Below are 17971 nucleotides of genomic sequence, written 5' to 3'. Positions count from 1 at the left end.
ATGTGGGTTTTAAGGGAGAGGGTAAGGAGTCATTCCAATCCCGGGAGCGAAAAGACTTACCTTAGGGGGAAAAAAGGATAGGTATATACTCGCGCGCGCGCGCCCACACACACACACACACACACACACACACACACACACACACACACATGTATTGTAACATACTTCCGTGCTTTTTAATTCTTAATTTTCATTAATTATTTTCTTTATGATGGAAGAATCTCTTTGACACTGTTTTAATGTAACAGCCTATGACTTATGCACACATCATGTGACTATACAAAATGTTTTTCCCTACCACAGTCATAGTGTTTTGTGTAATTTTACGCCGCTGTGACAAACTGTAATTTTCAGTTCCAGGTATGTATGGGTTGCTAATACTTTTTTTTTGTTATTTGCAACAACAAAAAGGCTCAGTATCCAAATGGTTAGCTACAGGTAGGGGGGGGGGGGGTCTGGTATAGGGTCCACTCAGCCCTTCTGAGACCAAATGAGGAGCTGCTTGAGCAAAGAAATAGCGGCATCATTGGGATTCATCTACAGGCAGTAATGGTTAGCGGAATTGGCAGTGTACTGATCACGTCCCATGACCGTAGATTGCTTCTTGTACTGACTTGTAGGCAGCATGTGGTCTGTCAGAACAGCATTAAGGCCTAATCTGTGAATGATGTTTACTTTTTTACTTTTGTAATTTGCACAGCCTTTGGTGGCAATATTGTAATACCACACTTTTGAAATTCTTTACTGTAGTTGCCTTTTTTTACTGATCCAACTTAGGCCTGAAGAAGATCTGCAGTGCAGACTGAAACTAGTACTAAACAATACAAAACTGTGATCCATTATAGGGTTCCTTTATTTAAATGATTGCAATTACAATGAAGTATAGTGTAAGTTTGCTATATCTTCTCATTATTTCACCTAACAGATAATTAACAACAGTCTTTTCTATTTTAACATTGACCTTGTTTGCTAAAAGAAAACTCACAGCTCCATCAACAAGAAGGAAATGATATGTGTGTACATTACTTTGCCCCCCCCCCTTCCCCCCATATCATGAAACAGAAAATTAAACTGTCACACTTCAGATTGTTAGTAATTCTATGAATTTTTTTAACATTAGGAAAAAATACACAACACCCTGTTGCTTTCAAATGTGAATGGGAGCACATACAGTGTATTCTACAACATAAATGTACCACAAAAAATTTTCATAACACTTCACTTTTTATTGTATACGTATTATGATATGAACTTTCCTTTCACACTGCACAAAAGCTGTACAGGTCATAAATAATTGGTGTAAATATGGTAGATATTGCATTTTCATTTGTAAATATACATGAATTATTCATCTAACAATATTTTTCTGCTAAATGCATTTTTTCACCTCTAATGGGTGTATTTTGTTCACGGTGTCTTCACCCTTCTTTCAAAAACTTAAAAAGACAAAAGTATATTCACATTGCTTTAGAAAATATAAATACATGTAACAGTCAATTAAAAATAAATCACACAAAATTATGTGTACAGTCAATGCTTGTGCAATTGTATATTCTTACCAGTTCTAAATTTTGGGATGTAACAATTTCACACATACTAAGTGCGAAATATATTGCTCACAAAGCCTGTACTCATCAATAAAGTGCACTGAAATAATAATATTACATGCAGTATATTTTTGTAAATGGAATATTGCAAAAATAGGTACAAAACCAATAGAATTGAGGATTAAATCTCTATGTTTAAACTCAAGACACATAATTGAGCAGTCAAATAGAAAAATACACCACTGATGACAGCAGTCTGCAATATGGGTCAATGAAACGTGTCATTTTTCAAAATTTACTCTGCATTTAATGTAAGAAATGCTTAAGAGAATATAAATTTTGCTGACAGTTTTGAAGGTTCTTGACCCATGCCTTAATGCAGATAACACCCACAGTGGTTCATATTAACTTTGTAAGTCTACTTGATTTTATCAACATGAAAACAATGTAATTCTAAATATCAGAGTTACAAGTAACAGACAGCAAGTGAAGCATTCAGTTTCTGTTTTTGCCTTACTAGAAAATACACTTGTATTTCCCAAAATCACAAGCATACAAATAGAAATCATCTTAAACAGAACCACAAAAATTATTTTAAAAATAAAAGTTTTCTACTTTGGTTCTTCAGTGTTTACTTGAAAAAAGATGTGTGTTGGCTGAAAGACTGGTGAAAATTATGACTTTTTTATCATTAAATACACAAACATTAAAAAAATTAAATACAGCTTCATTCATCAAATACACAACTATGGTAAAGTACTTTTCAGATATGCACAATCTGGTACATGTGAACATGTAAACCATTACACCCACACACCATGGGGATTTTTACTTGTAGGAACAGCATTTTCTAGTTGTCTGGGAGAACCAATCATCTTGCGAGTGCTTCCTGGTTTATGGGGACCTAGAAAATTTGAAATGAAAATTTAATACAAAAACAGGTAATAGTCACTCAACTTCCTTATTAACCCTCACAATACAAACAGTATTTCATGTTTTAAAATTTTGAAAACATATTTATTGTTTTAATAAAGTCTTCTACCATATTCCATAAATGTATTAAGGTTTTCAATTAAACTTAACCCAAAAATTTAAGTCTTGGTAATAGAAGCAACTTTTCACAATGCATGACACACACACACACACACACACACACACACACACACACACACACACATTATATATATATGTCATAATGAAACCCCCCTGCCCCCTTTTGTTCGAGACAAAATTTTTACTGACAATTCCTGGCAATGCTAGGCTCCTTTTGCATTGGTTAAGCCCCAGAGAAGCAGCACCAGGGTGTAAGCACTTTGAGGTGTGCATATGCCTTGTGTGTTATATATAATCCAGTCATCCACTCTACATGAAACAGAGTGACCCAGCCATGTTAAAGTCCTTATCCTCTCCTAAAGTATCTTTCTCAGCTGAGAGACATTCATTCTTAAGGTTTTCTTATTGAAAATCACTATCAGTATACTTGGTTAGTATAGCCAGCTACTTCTGTAAAATTTCATCATACCAGGGCCAGAAAATACTAGAGGACACCTAGTGTGCCCGAAAGCATGAGAGAACATTTTGCCTCTAATAGTTGCTCCCTATGACATGATCTATTACACTTAGAAGTTTGATGTAACTTTGCACAAATCTGGAATTGAAGAGTAGGTATGTGCATATGAAGTGCCATTTAAAAGGCTGTTGCTTCAACCGATTTCAGAAAAAAGCCAGAATTAATTTGCCCAGCTTGTTTCTTGACAATGTTCTGCCTTTTTTTATTTATCTTGTGTTATAACATCTTTAAACATGAAGTGTTGTACTGAGGTACCATCACCCTAGATTACCACAAAGGACAAAATGGCAGCATATTTATGAGCACTAACAAATCTACTTTGGATATTTATTGCAATTGTATGCAGAGTTATGATGACAAACCGTGTTCATGGGAAAACTTAATCTGTTACACTAAATATAGTAATACCCCAGACTTACACAATAGGTAGCACAGAGCGACAACAGTATAAACTGTATTCATGTAAGTCGGGGTCCAATTTTGATTACTTACACACACACACACACACATGCACACACAAACAAATGATATTCATTTTGGAGCAGAAACTAAGGAAAGCATTGAAATTTAGAAGAAAAATGTTTAATAAAATGTTAAACAATGCAAAAAATTATGTAACAACACATTATTATGCATTATAACAATGTAAACCAAAGCTTTTGTGATGTAGAAGGCATTGTAAAATTTAACAATGTCATCTGGCACATCAAAATTTTTCCTTCTCACACAAAATTTCCTCACAGTATGCTTGTACATTTTTTATTCCTTGTTTTGTAGCAGAAACACGCATTTCACTGGGGCCTGCAATTGGGTGTAGATCCCTTACAGCAGCTGCTGGGCCACGTCGTCCATAAATAGGCCTTTTCGATCTATCCCGGGCATGTTTGGAGAACATGCTGGGGCCACTCTAATCAAGTGATGTCATTATCCTGCAGGAAGTCATTCACAAGATGTGCATGATGGGGGCACAAATTGTCGTCCATGAAGACGAATGCCTTGCCAATAAGCTATGCATTGCACTATTGGTTGGAGAATGGCATTCATGTATAATACAGCCCTTCCATGACTGCCAGTGGCGTATGTTGGCCCCACATAATGCCACACCAAAACAGGAGGGAACCTCCACCTTGCTGCACTCGCTGGACTGTGTGTCTAAGGCGTTCAGCCTGACTGGGTTGCCTCTAAACACATCTCCAACGATTGTCTGGTTGGAGTGTTATGCGACACTCATTGGTGAAGAGAACGTGATGGCAACTGCCAATCCTGAGTGGCCCATTCGATATGTTGGGCCTATCTGTACCGCACTCCATGGCGTTGTGGTTGCAAAGATTGATCTCACCATGGACATTGGGAATGAAGTTGCACATCATGCAGCCTATTGCGCATAGTTTGAGTCATAACACAATGTCATGTAGCAGCATAAAAAGCATTATTCAACACGGTCATGTTGCTGTCAGGGTTCTTTCGAGCCATAATCCATAGGTAGTGTCACCCATTGCAGTAGTAGCCCTTGGGCGGCCTGAGCAAGGCACATCATCGACAATTCTTGTCGATCTATATCTCCTCCATGTCCGAACAACATCGCTTTGGTTCACTCAGATGTCTACACACTTCCATTGTTGAGACCTTCCTGGCACAAAGTAACAATGTGGACACGATTGAAGCGCAGTATTGACCGTTTACGCATTGTCTAACTACAGACAACATGAGCTGTGTAACTACTTCTTGGTGGAATGACTGGAGCTGATTGACTGTCAGACCCTCTCCATATAATAGGCAGTGCTCATATGGTTGTTTACATCTTTGGACTGGTTTAGTGACATCTCTGAACAGTCAAAGGGACTGTGTCTGCGGTACAGTGTCCACAGTCAATGTCTATTTTCAGGAGTTCTGGGAACTGGGTGATGCAAAACTTTTTTTGATGTGTGTATAACAAAAATTTCTGTGAAATAAAAATAAAACTATAACAAAAATGAAGCCAGCCTGTTCCAATACGCATATCAGTGGAATCAAAATCTGCTGCTGGATAACATTCAGTATCACATTTTTTCACTCTTTGCATAATAATATGCTCTTGGATCCTCCTTGTCACGTTATCCAAAAGGTGGTCAAGTTGCTTCTGTTCAGGCCTGTCCCAACTTTCGACAGCAGCCCTAGTGAGGTCACTCAGTGTGAGGAGGCTTTCTGTAACAATGCATTGCAAGGTATAACTGGTCCCAGGCATGTTCAATCGAGTTCACAACTGCAGCAGACCATTCCATTAGGTCAATTCCTGCCTCCTGGAAGAAGGTTTATGCAAAGTGGGTGGAGTGGGGTGGGGCGTGGTATGCTAGTGCTTTTTCATATGGAATGAAAACCCCATTCCTGTAATGCTGACTGTAGGGCTCGGCGAAAGGCTGGAGTATCCAGTCTTCACGCTTCACAGCCTCAAATTATCCGCAAGAGAAATGAGAGGTGTCTGACATCAGTACACTGTAATGGCCTGAACCATGACTGACTCACATCTCTGCTGAACAAGAGGGACTGCATGCCTCAGATGTGCATTAGAACCTGGCAACCTCCATACTCCTCTATGACAATCATCAGACATCAGATAAATCCTGCACTTGTCAGTGAAGATAACTCAGTGTCACTGATCCAGGTTTTGTTCCAGGTACTGACTAGCCCATCTCATTTGCACACCATGGTGCTGCTATGGGGTTGAGATGCGTGTGTTTGTGGTGCGGGGATGGTGGTGGTGATGGGGAAGCAGCATAGATTTTTTGCGTTTGTTTGTAGCACATGAATAGAGGCCAAATTTATCATGTGGAAACTGTCACTATCATCTGGTTTAATGCAACCATTTTAGTTGCTTGTAAAAGGCAGCCATCAGTATTGTTGCATTCTTCTCATGGTAACCACAAGCCATAATTTGTGGGTAGATCATTAGCTAAATTGTCGATTGCAGGCAACCATTACAAGGCAGATCTTTGTCATTTTGTTTGGATGATGGCAATTCAGTGTACTACTTAGCATGTTGATAACCCTTCTGGCTGAAATGTGTCACTATGAACACTGTCTAAACTTCAGTTTCAAATGCTTCAAGGCATATTGAAAAACTGAATTACATACATGAACTGCAGTGCCCTGTTCATGATTGGAGAGAGACAGCTTTACACTGAATTCCACTGATGATGTAGGTTTACCTGTACTTCCATTTTTCTTTCCTTTAGAATCCCATTGGTCTGAATTGATGGCAAGGGCAACTGCACTTCTGAATCTTGCACTAAATGTTTTAAAATGATGTTTAGGTAGCTTTCAATTAAGTTTTGCTATATTCTTGAATGTGATTATTTCTGGTCATGCCTGACAGTTTTAAGAGCTTATTAGCCATCATTGTTGATATCCGCAGGCCCAAAGGAATTGGACAATTAATAAATAACAACACATATGTACTGATTCTTTGATGTAGCCATTGCATAATTAGTTACATAATCTAAATCTACTAAACTAAGAGACAGTACCAATATCAAGTGCAGAATGTTTTTTTAATCTCTCTGATGTGTCAACAGGCAACTACACCCTAATCTGATAATGATAATGGTACAGATCATTCACAATACACCATCTCAACAAAAATCCAGACACCTATTAATGGACATCAATATGGGATGTGTCCGCCCTTCGCCATTATGACAGCTTGAACTCAGTTGGTGTCTGAATGGCAGTCCATTCTTCCTCAAGATCCGAAACCTGAGGAGGTAGTGATATTGGAGGCTGCAGTCTGGAGCAAAGTTGATGTTCTAATTCATCCCTAAGGTGTATCATTGGGTTCAGGTCGTGACTGTGGGCAGGTCAGTCCATTTCAGGAATGTTATTGTCGATAAAACTTTACCTCATAGATACGGATTTATGGCCAACTTCATTGTCAAGATGATACAAACAATCACCACCTTGAACTGTTCCTCAACTGTACACAATACACAATATTGTAATCTGTTTTCATATCCTTCCACATTTGGTGTTTTCTTAAATGCAATAAAGGGATCATGCACAATATCAAGAAACACCCCCATACCGCAAATCACCACCTCTGTACTCCACTGTTTGCACTAAATATTATGACAGGTAACGTTCTCCAGGCACCTGACAAACTCAAACCCTTCTGTTGGACTGCCACAGGGTGTAGCATGATTAATCACTTCAAATCACTCGTTTCCAGTCATCCAATCCAGTGCCATCACTCTTTATACCAACACAAGCACTAATTACAAAAATGTGTGGCTTATGAGAAGCTGCTCGACCACTGTACCCCATTCTTTTTAATTCCCTACACACAGTCATTGAACCACCGTAATGCTTGACAATCCCTGTCAGTACATGAGGTCTCCACGGTCTTGGTTTAGCTATGGTTGTTCCTTCATATTTCCATTTCACAATCACATCTTCTTTAAAAGCGTTGAAGTGTCCCTGAGTGTTACGTGACATCCAATGACTAGTCCACATTCAAAATAACTCAGTTTCTGACTGACTCATTCTGCTGTTATCGCTTCTTCACTAACACAATACCCCTTGTCTCCTTTTACACTTTTGGGTCTGCCTATCTGGACACCTAGTAATGAATTCCGCACTACGTAGAGGTGTACATATACTTTTGATCGGATAGTATGGCAACTGGTTTCCTTTACATATCACTTTTTATATTCCATCCTGGGTTTTCCACCACTGTATCAATTTTTCTTGGTTTTATTTGTGCTAATTCACCTAATAATGTAATCTGGAAAATTAGAAGATATAGCACCATACACAGATAACAGCAGTTTACATAATGCAGTCTACATGACCCATACAATGATTGCAAAAAAAATGTTCAATACAATCTCTAAAAGCAGTAAGTACACTAAGTGATCAAAAGTATGTGGACACCTGCCTGAAAATGACTTACAAGTTTGTGGCGCGTCCATTGGTAATGCTGGAATTCAATATGGTATTAGCCCACCCTTAGCCTTGATGACAGCTTCCACTCTCGTAGGCATACGTTCAGTCAGGTGCTGGAAGGTTTCTTGTAGAATGGCAGCCCATTCTTCACAGAGCGCTGCACTGAAGAGAAGTACTGATGTCGGTCGGTGAGGCCTGGCATGAAGTCAGTGTTCCAAAACATCTCAAAGGTGTTCTATAGGATTCAGGTCAGGACTCTGTGCAGGCCAGTATATCACAGGGATGTTATTGTCCTGTAAACACTCCGTCACAGGCCATGCATTATGAACAGGTGCTCAATCATGTTGAAAGATACAATCGCCATACCCACATTGCTCTTCAACAGTGGGAAGCAAGAAGGTGCTTAAATCATCAATGTACGCCTGTGCTGTGATAGTGCCACACAAAACAACATGGGGTGCAAGCCCTCTCCATGAAAAACATGACCACACCATAACATCACCGCATCCAAATTTTACTGTTGGCACTACATATGCAGACAGATGACGTTCACCGGTCATTCGCCATACCCACAACCTGCCATAGGATTGACACATTATGTACGGTGATTCGTCACTCCACACAACATTTTTCCACTGTTCAATGGTCCAATATTTATGCTCCTTACACCAAGCGAGGCATCGTGGCATTTACTGGCGTGATGTGTGGCTTATGAGCAGCTGCTCAACCATTAAATCCATGTTTCCTCACCTCCCACCTAACTGTCATAGTACTTGCAGTGGATTCTGATGCAGTTTGGAATTCCTGTGTGATGGTCTGGATAAATGCCTGCCTATTACACATTATGACCCTCTTCAACTGTCGGCGGTCTCTATCAGCCAACAGACAAGGTCGACCTGTACGCTTTTGTGCTGTATGTGACCCTTCACGTTTCCACTTCACTATCACATTGGAAACTGTGGACCTAAGGGTGTTTAGGAGTGTGGAAATCTCGCGTACAGACGTATGACACTAGTGACACCCAATCACCTGACAACGTACAAGGTCCGTAAGTTCCGCAGAGTGCCCCATTCTGCTCTCTCATGAGTACCTGGCCCTAATTCACAGCACACTGCACCTAATACCAAAAACATGTTTTGGGGGGTGTCCGGATACTTTTGATCACATAGTGAACAACAGTCACATGTCATTAACTGATGCTAGTTAAACCCTGAAATAATATAATAGCTAAATTACAACATTTATTTAAGATATAAATACCTTCTAACAAGTGTTTTATTTCATCTGCAGGAGCTATAGCAAGGCTTTGCAAATTAGCTTCTTTCATTTCTGTGACAAGATGCTCCACCTGACGTTTCTTGTCAGCGATTGCAGATTCAAGGGCTGAGACCTTTAACAAAATATTTTATAAAACTTAATATTTGTCCCTCATCAGTGACAGGGAAATGCAGAGACTATGATGTATTATTACACAGTAACTAACCACCTTTTAAAAAATATAAATGAATGAATTGAAAATCATGTTCATTCTGCATTAAGCAAACATGAAACTCCACAAAACAATTTAAGTTTAATGTCATGTTGTTATTAGTCAAAATTTTCTTTAATATATGTGAGTTGCAGCTTGTACTTACATTACACGCACACGTAAAAAGAATACAGTCAAGCTGTTTATATGATGCACTCAAAATGCTTTATTCTCTCTCTCTCTCTCTCTCTCTCTCTCTCTCTCTCTCTCTCTCTCTCACACACACACACACACACACACACACAGTGCTGTAATGATCGCTTCTAGTAACACGGACCTATGCAGGACTTTGTTTATCTGAATTGCCAATTTATAGTTTCACAGCAAAAGCCTACTTACGATGCCAGCCAGGTAAAATTCTTTAACAAAATTATGGAACTTAATGTAGGTCTTTCAGCTACAGGTTAGAATTTAATTTGTCCATCATGATGACAGTTGGAGTCCATGACTGTGAATTAAACTACATGAAGATGCAACAAGCTGCCACTTTTATGTAACTTATTTATGTCAATACATGTTTCAGATCTTCACTCATTTTCAACTGGTGTGTAACACACATACTTCATCAATACTACTCTTTGTTGACTGCATCTGCCTCTTATCTATAGATTGTAGCTCCATGGTTTGCATTTCTATACATGGCACACACACACTTTTAAATTTACAGATGTGTTGATGCAGCACTGCATTTGTAATGTGGCCAACCAACTTGCAATTAAAGAAAAGTTAAAGAAATAAATATAAAAAATAGTACTGATGTAAATAAAATAGAAAGAAACTTCCACATGGGAAAAATATATTAATATATTAAAAACAAAGATTCCAAGACTTACCAAGCGGGAAAATGCCGGCAGACAGGCACAAGAACAAAACACACAAACACACACACAGAATTACTAGCTTTCGCAACCGATGGTTGCTTCTTCAGGAAGGAGAGGGAAAGACGAAAGGATGTGGGTTTTAAGGGAGAGGGTAAGGAGTTATTCCAATCCCGGGAGCGGAAAGACTTCCCTTAGGGGGAAAAAAAGGACAGGTGTACACTCGCGCACACACACACACGCACACATATCCATCCGCACATACACAGACACAAGCAGACATATTTAGTGCCTAAATATGTCTGCTTGTGTCTGTGTATGTGCGGATGGATATGTGTGCGTGTGTGTGTGTGTGTGTGTGTGTGTGTGTGTGTGTGTGTGTGTGTGTGTGTGTGCACGCGAGTGTACACCTGTCCTTTTTTTCCCCCTAAGGGAAGTCTTTCCGCTGCCTAAATATGTCTGCTTGTGTCTGTGTATGTGCGGATGGATATGTGTGCGTGTGTGTGTGTGTGCGCGAGTGTACACCTGTCCTTTTTTTCCCCCTAAGGGAAGTCTTTCCGCTCCCGGGATTGGAATGACTCCTTACCCTCTCCCTTAAAACCCACATCCTTTCGTCTTTCCCTCTCCTTTCTGAAGAAGCAACCATTGGTTGCGAAAGCTAGTAATTCTGTGTGTGTGTTTGTGTGTTTTGTTCTTGTGCCTGTCTGCTGGCATTTTCCCGCTTGGTAAGTCTTGGAATCTTTGTTTTTAATATATTAAAACATAGTACTGATGAAGATATAAATGTATTATGCAAACAAGATGGGTGGAAACCAAAACACATGTTGCCATAAATAAAGCTATATGAAAGTGGCAAGCTACTTCAAGTAATTCAGGTAAATGTTTGGTACAAGTAGTATGAGCACTGATGTTAATAATCTTCCACAGAGCATTCCAACCATACAAGAAGAAGATGCAGTATGCTCCAAATAATACGCATGACAACTATGAACAACAATATAAATGTGTCTGTAATTTCAAGGAGATTTAACTTCAATAAAGTGAACTGAACATGCTGTATCTATTGAAGCCTTCATCTGTGTATAGAAAGGAAAATTCATTTGAAAAATCTATAGAATTATGAGGGAGAATTGCTGGCCAGACCCCTCATCCACACAACAGGTGGTCCCTTCTCATCCTGGAAACTGAATGGCCTACCCCTTCCTTTTTAACCTTCCCCTACCTATCCATTCTCTTCATAGAGAATGATATACGAGTTCTGAAAGTCATGATAGTCTATGCACTTTTACGTAAGTCTATCTGCAGTACTGCAGTATCTACCAGTGTCAATCAGACAGTAACATTACACCATGCACCACAGCCACAGCCACTGCCCGAAGCAGGATTCGAACCTGCAACCGTAGCAGTCGCTCGGCTCCAGACAGTAGCACCTAGAAACGCACGGCCATGTGGATACAAGTCTAATGGCACCACATCTGAGCTATAGGATGACTGGTCAATAATAGTTCACTGAAGGTACACATTATTGTGCTGCAGAAACACTTGTGCTGGAATCTTTCTGGGGCAAATTCAGTTGGAACTGTCACTGACCTCTTCCTGTGTGGTGAAATGTACCTGTAAATTAATAATTGCACCTCTTAGCACTGCATTCACAGTTAAGATCCAAAGACGATAACAATGTCTTGTCCTGCAGAGAGAGCTTCCTTGAATTTCTTGTTTCTGGATGATTGTGTATTGTGTCCCACCACGTAAGAGATTGAAATTTTGTCTCTATCTTCAAAATAGTGAACTAATGTTTCATTACCTAAAGTGAAACAATGGGGCCATATACCGGGGGCCCGGGGGGTCAGGCCAATATTTCAGAGTGTGGAAGGGGGCAGGGGAAGGAAGATGAAGGGCAATTATTTAGAAAGTTTCCAAGATAATACATGTCATCCTTTTTCCTTCTCTAGTGGCATGATGTTTTTAATCTTCTCCACTTCTCTACTGTGATGACCTGTGCTTCAAATATTTTCACAATCATGTAACCCACACTGTTAGATTCACGGCTAACTGTCATTTTTTTTGGAACTATATGAGTGCTAGTGATCAGTTGGTTGGGTGGTTGGTTGGTTCATACAGTAATGGGACTTAACTGCATGGTCATCAGCTGCTTTTCCCTTAGTCACACAGGTCTCAGATTAAAACCATACCCCAAAAGAATACTATTGCTTGAAATCTGGGGAAGGAGTAAAATACGGAAAACTAAGTATAACCACACTTAAGGAGACAACAAAAGTAGCAAGCCAAAATTGAAAACATTAACTAAAAGGAAAAAAAAGCAAGAGAAGGTGTTAAAACAATAGAGCAGGTGGCCTGGGCTAACTGATCGCAAGAATAACAAAAGGATGAGCCAGCCACTCTGCAACACACTAAAATCTCCAGCCTAAAAACACAGGGTAAGAAAAACACAGACAGAGGAAAGATGAACACCAAGTTGAATAGACAGCACCAGAGGCAGTGAGGAACAGTTAAAATGCAGGTAGGATGAAGGCCTAGGATAGAAAGCCACACACCCACCCTTAGAATGAGTGATAAAAAAACCCTCTTGAATAAAACTTAAAACTAGATCAGCCATAGAGGCACTGTCACCTAACACCATAGGTAGTGCATCAGGAAGGTTAACAGTCTACCCCAGGGTGGCTAAATTTGGACAGTCCAACGAGATGTGGACCACTGTCAAGCTTGAACCACAGCAACACTAAAGTGGATCCTTGCAACATAGGAGATGACCGTGAGTCAGCCAAGTACATCCAATGCGGAGCCAGCAAAGGACAACTGATTCCTTGTGAGGGGCTCGCATGGAAGACTGGCACACATTCATTGTCTGCTTTACTAAACATAACTTATTCGGCAAAGTCAGGGAGCGCCATTCTGTATTCCAGAGCCCAAAAACCTTGTGGTGGAATATCGATCACAGATCAGAGTCTAGTATTCCAATCTCCTTACTCGGTTTATGAATAGCCTCTTTGGCTACCCTGTTGGCAAGTTCATTTCCTGGAATTATGATGTGTCCTGGGGAACATAAGAAGACCACTGAGCGTCAATGTTGTCCGAGGATGTAAATGAACTCTTTGATGGCCACCACCAAAGGATGGTGAGGATAGCACTTGTTGAGAGCTTGTAAGGTGCTCAAGGAGTTACTACAAATGAAGGATAACGCCCTGATGCAGGAATGGATATTCTTGAAGGATGACTCCTCGATGCAGGAATGGATATTCTTGAAGGATGACTCCCTGATACAGGAATGGATATTCTCAAGGGTGTTGAGAGATGGGTACCAGTTCTGCAGTGAAATTACTGCAGCCATTTGGCAAGGAGTGCTTTCCAGTATGTCCCACAGGAGCATAAGCAAACACAACGTGACACTCATCCATCAAGCCATCATTGTAAGCTACCTCTGAACCCTGGGAAATGTCAAGAATAGAGAGAAACATGTAACAGAGAGACGCAGGGTGAACTGGGTCTTTTGGCACTTGTGAGATGTCTAGATGAAACTACGGTTGAGGTATACATCACAGAGATGTACATGAGTGGACTCGGAGGAGACGTGGTAAAGGGAAAACTCGAGTTCAGTGAGAAGGGATCAGACACAGACTGCAATTGTAATGCCCGATCTGGGCTGTCGTCGTAGGAGATGGCTCACCATCATAGGGAAAAGGAGACAGTAATTTGGTTGTTTAGGCAAGCTGCGAATGTGCATAGTGAACTGAGTCTTTTGGCACTTGTGAGATGTCTAGATGAAACTATGGTTGAGGTATACATCATGGAGATGTACGTGAATGGACTCGGAGGGGAGGTGGTAAAGGGAAGACTCGAGTTCAGTGAGAAGGGACCAGATACAGACTGCAATTGTACTGCCCAATCTGGGCTGCTGTTGTAGGAGATGGCTCGCCACCTTAGGGAAAAGGAGACAGTAAATTGGATGATTAGGCAAGCTACAAATGTGCGTAGTATAATTTGCATGCAGTTGTTTCCGCCTGATGTGCAATGGAAAAACCTCAGCTTTGTGAGTAGGCTGTTCACAGGGCTTATTAGGAAATCTCCTGTCACAAGTCAAACTTCACAGTGATGTATAAGGGTCCACCATCTGCAATGCTGGGAAGCATCAAAGAATGTTATTGTTCTGCCAGCACTTTTGCTTAAGTTGGGAATCGAAGTTAAGTGAGCACGGAAAACCAGCCCTAAAAAGCAACAATAGTCCACTATATTAAGCAGATGGTCATCAAGGTAAAGTTGTGAGTGTGGGTGAACTGTATGTCGGTGACAGATGTGCATGATCCAAGTCTTGGCGGCTGAAAACTGAAAGCCATGCGTGAGTGTCCATGACTGCACCTTTCGTAGAGTTCCCTGCAGTCAATGTTCAGCCACACCAATAGCAGATGAGCAAAAGGGCATACAGAAGTCACCAGTATATAAGAAGGATGACACTGAGCACCCCACAACTGCTGCGAGACCATTCATGGCCACTAAAAGAGTGTGACACTCAGTACAGAGCCCTGCAGGACCCCATTCTCTTGGATATGCGGGGGAACTGTGTGCAGTACTGACTCAAACTCTGAAAGTGCAGAGTAACAAAAAGTTCTGTATAAAAATTGGGAGTGGGTCCCAGAGATTCCACTTGTGCAATGTAGCAAGAACATGGTGTTGCCAAGCAGTTTCATAGGCTTTCAGCGAGAGAGAGAGAGAGAGAGAGAGAGAGAGAGAGAGAGAGAGAGAGAGAGAGAGAGAGAGAGAAAAGAAAAAAGAAAAAAAAAAAAAAAAAAGGGCAATAAGGTGATGACGGCAGAGAAAGGCTGTTCGGATGGCAGACTCCAGGTACACCAGATTGTCAGTGCGAAAACTGCTCTGGGATGGAGCCAACACAATTGCCGGCTCACCATATGATCGAGCAGTTTGCACAGAATATTAGTGCGGCTAATAGGACAATAGCCATCCATATCCAGCAGTTTGTTACCAGGTTTTAGCACTGCAACAATTATACTTTCTTGCTACTGCAATGAAAATTCCCCATTGCTCCAGATGTGGTTGAAGATGGCAAGGAGATCATAATCCACTGACAGGTGTTTAACCGTTTGGTGATGGCTGCTGTCAGGGCCAGGGGTTATGTAAGGATAATGTGCAAGGGCACTGAGACATTCCCACTCACTAAATGGAGCATTCATTGTATGGCTCAGGGTGACATGTAGTAAAAGATAAGTCTTGTTGTTCCACCCGCTGTTTTAGAGTACAAAAGGAGGGGTGATAATTCTCAAATGCAGAGGTTCAAGCATAATGCTTGGCAAAACGCTCTGCAATTGCGTCTGGGTCGGTACATACAACTCCATCCCAGGTATACCTGCAGCGGTCTGATATCTGTAAAGGAGTGTGAGGTTAGTCCAAACCTGGGAAGGAGAGGTTCATCTTCCAATGGTGGAGACGTACCATTCCCAGCACTCCTTCTTCCATCTTTTGATTAGTTGACGGACCCGGACTTGGAGCCATTTGAAGGCAATTAGGTGCCCCACTGATGGGTGCTGCTTATGGCATTGCAAGGTCCACCTACAGTCCCTAATAGCCGCAGCGATTTCCAGAGATGACCAAGGCACTGTCTTCCACCAGGGGCAACCTGAGGAACAAGGGATTGCCAATTCAGCTGCAGAAACAATGGTTGTAGTAACATTCTGGATCACAACATCAATGTTACCAAGCAATGGAGATCCAACAGTGATAGCAGAGGTAAAAGTGTCCCACTCAGCCTTGGTAAGAGCCCATCTGGGGCAAGCATCCAGGTGATGCCGGGGGAGGGTCAGGAAGAGTGGGAAGTGGTCACTACCACACAAGTTGTCATGAGCTCTCCAGTGGATAGACGGTAGAAGGCCAGGACTACAAACTGTGAGATCAATAGATCAATGGCCGAGCATGTGGCGGAAATGAGTGGGGGCAAGGACGCAAAGGTTTAGTTGAGTCAGTAGAGTCTCCACATCTTTATAACAGCCAGTAATCTGGGTCCACTCCACAGAGGGCTATGGACATTGAAATCACCCAGGTATAGAAAAGGTGTGGGGGAGTTGAGAAGTTAGTGCAGTAGTACTTCACTGTCTGGAGCAAGGTAGGTGTTGCAGCTGGTAATTTCCTGCATTGTCCTCACCCTAACAGCCACAGCTTCTAAAAGGGGCACAAGCTCGTTACATACAGAGATAAGGACATATATACATACTCCACCTGACATCCTGTTACAATCATTACAATTTTCGTAATACCTGCCACTGAGGGCTGGGGTCTGCATTGCTGGAGGGGTGGAGGGGGCAAATTGCTCAAAACCAAGTTTACTGAAGGGCAATGCAAAAAGCAAGTGTAACACTTAAGAGTTGTCATAGCTCAGCCAGGTGGGAGAAAAACTGATGCAATTCCACTAGAGAATGACACTATCTGTAGTCTGGGAACGCATGAAGGGACCAAAGAGGGAGTTTAGAGTCACCTACTGCCACTGGCTGCAAGCTTGTAGCCATTACCATTGCTTCTGAGGTGTCGGTGAGATCGAGGTCCTCATGGGATGCTACAATCTCCACCTTTTCCTCAGAAGCAGAACTTTTAAGGAGTGTGGTGTGGGGGCCACCGAAGTCGCTCATTCTTGACTGTCTTCTTACTCTGTTTGCCCTCTCGCTGCTCTTAAGGGGCTTGCTGAGAGGGCTTCTCTGAAACAGTTTCCAGTACTGAGGATGACCATGAAGCCCTTTGACCAGCAGCTTGTGACTCCTTTAGCCACCGGGTGGTGTCCACTTTTGCAGAGGTGGTGACCTTGGAGGGTAGAGTCCCAAGGGACCCCTTCCATGCGATAGGAGCTGGAGGAAGCTGTTGCTTCTCCAGCTGAGGGGAGGACCGATGTGCCGGCATTTGGGGGGGGGGGGGGGGGGTTATGTTGCTCCCAAAGTAGATGTTTTGCGACCAACAGAAGAATAAGTGCCCCTAACTACCAACGGGTGGGGGACGGAGGGGGAAGGGTGAGGTGGGGGTGATAGCAGGCTTCAGTCATTCTGTAATAAGCCTTTTGACACATTATTATACATTAAATTCTGGATCATCACATTTTTCCAGAATTTTTAACACTGTAGCAGCCCTAGAGGGTTTCTGGTTATTCTGTGGAAGCTAGTAGTAAAGCACAGCAGACGCCAGAGACAGCCAGCAGGCACAGTACATTAGCATGCCATTTGCAGCAACAAGGTCATTTATTCATTCAGAGATGGGGCAAGCTTGGCACCCCATTCTTGTTGAAACACAGGATAATTGTCTCAGCAGGCTGAGACAGGCAATTATTTCATCTTCTGGGCACGAAATTGTTGTCCTGTATGTGTCCCAAAGGAGTACACCACCATAAAAACTGAGCTACTGACTCGCATATAAACTCTCCGATTTCAGTTAAGGTCAAAGCAGTCAACCAGCAGCTATTGGGACAGCTGGGTGATAAGTGGACATGTACCAACCAGCAGCCACCATCAGCTGGGGCCTTCGCCACTGCAGAGTCATCTACTGGTACTGATCCCTCTGCTGGGACTTAGTAACGTACCACTGA

At 41.7% G+C, this 17971-nt stretch overlaps 1 protein-coding gene across 2 annotated transcripts in view; it reads right to left on the bottom strand.

Annotated features, from left to right (window-relative positions):
• Positions 1 to 835: 835 nt before the first annotated feature.
• The window catches only part of LOC126298747 (ras association domain-containing protein 8), an 83108-nt gene continuing 65972 nt past the window's right edge, over positions 836 to 17971 (bottom strand). For both annotated transcript variants that reach the window (XM_049990192.1, XM_049990191.1), the window contains exons 8-9: positions 9295 to 9424; positions 836 to 2451 (exon numbers count right to left, since the gene is read on the bottom strand). In XM_049990192.1, coding sequence (XP_049846149.1) covers positions 2351 to 2451; positions 9295 to 9424 — 231 coding nt within the window. In that variant the 3' untranslated portion in view covers positions 836 to 2350. The remainder of the gene's footprint in view (positions 2452 to 9294; positions 9425 to 17971) is intronic.

Source organism: Schistocerca gregaria, chromosome X (assembly GCF_023897955.1).
Source record: "Schistocerca gregaria isolate iqSchGreg1 chromosome X, iqSchGreg1.2, whole genome shotgun sequence".
Classification (NCBI taxonomy): Eukaryota; Metazoa; Arthropoda; class Insecta; order Orthoptera; family Acrididae; genus Schistocerca; species Schistocerca gregaria.
Note: the sequence above shows the minus strand (reverse complement) of the source record. Positions and strands in the feature narration are given on the sequence as shown.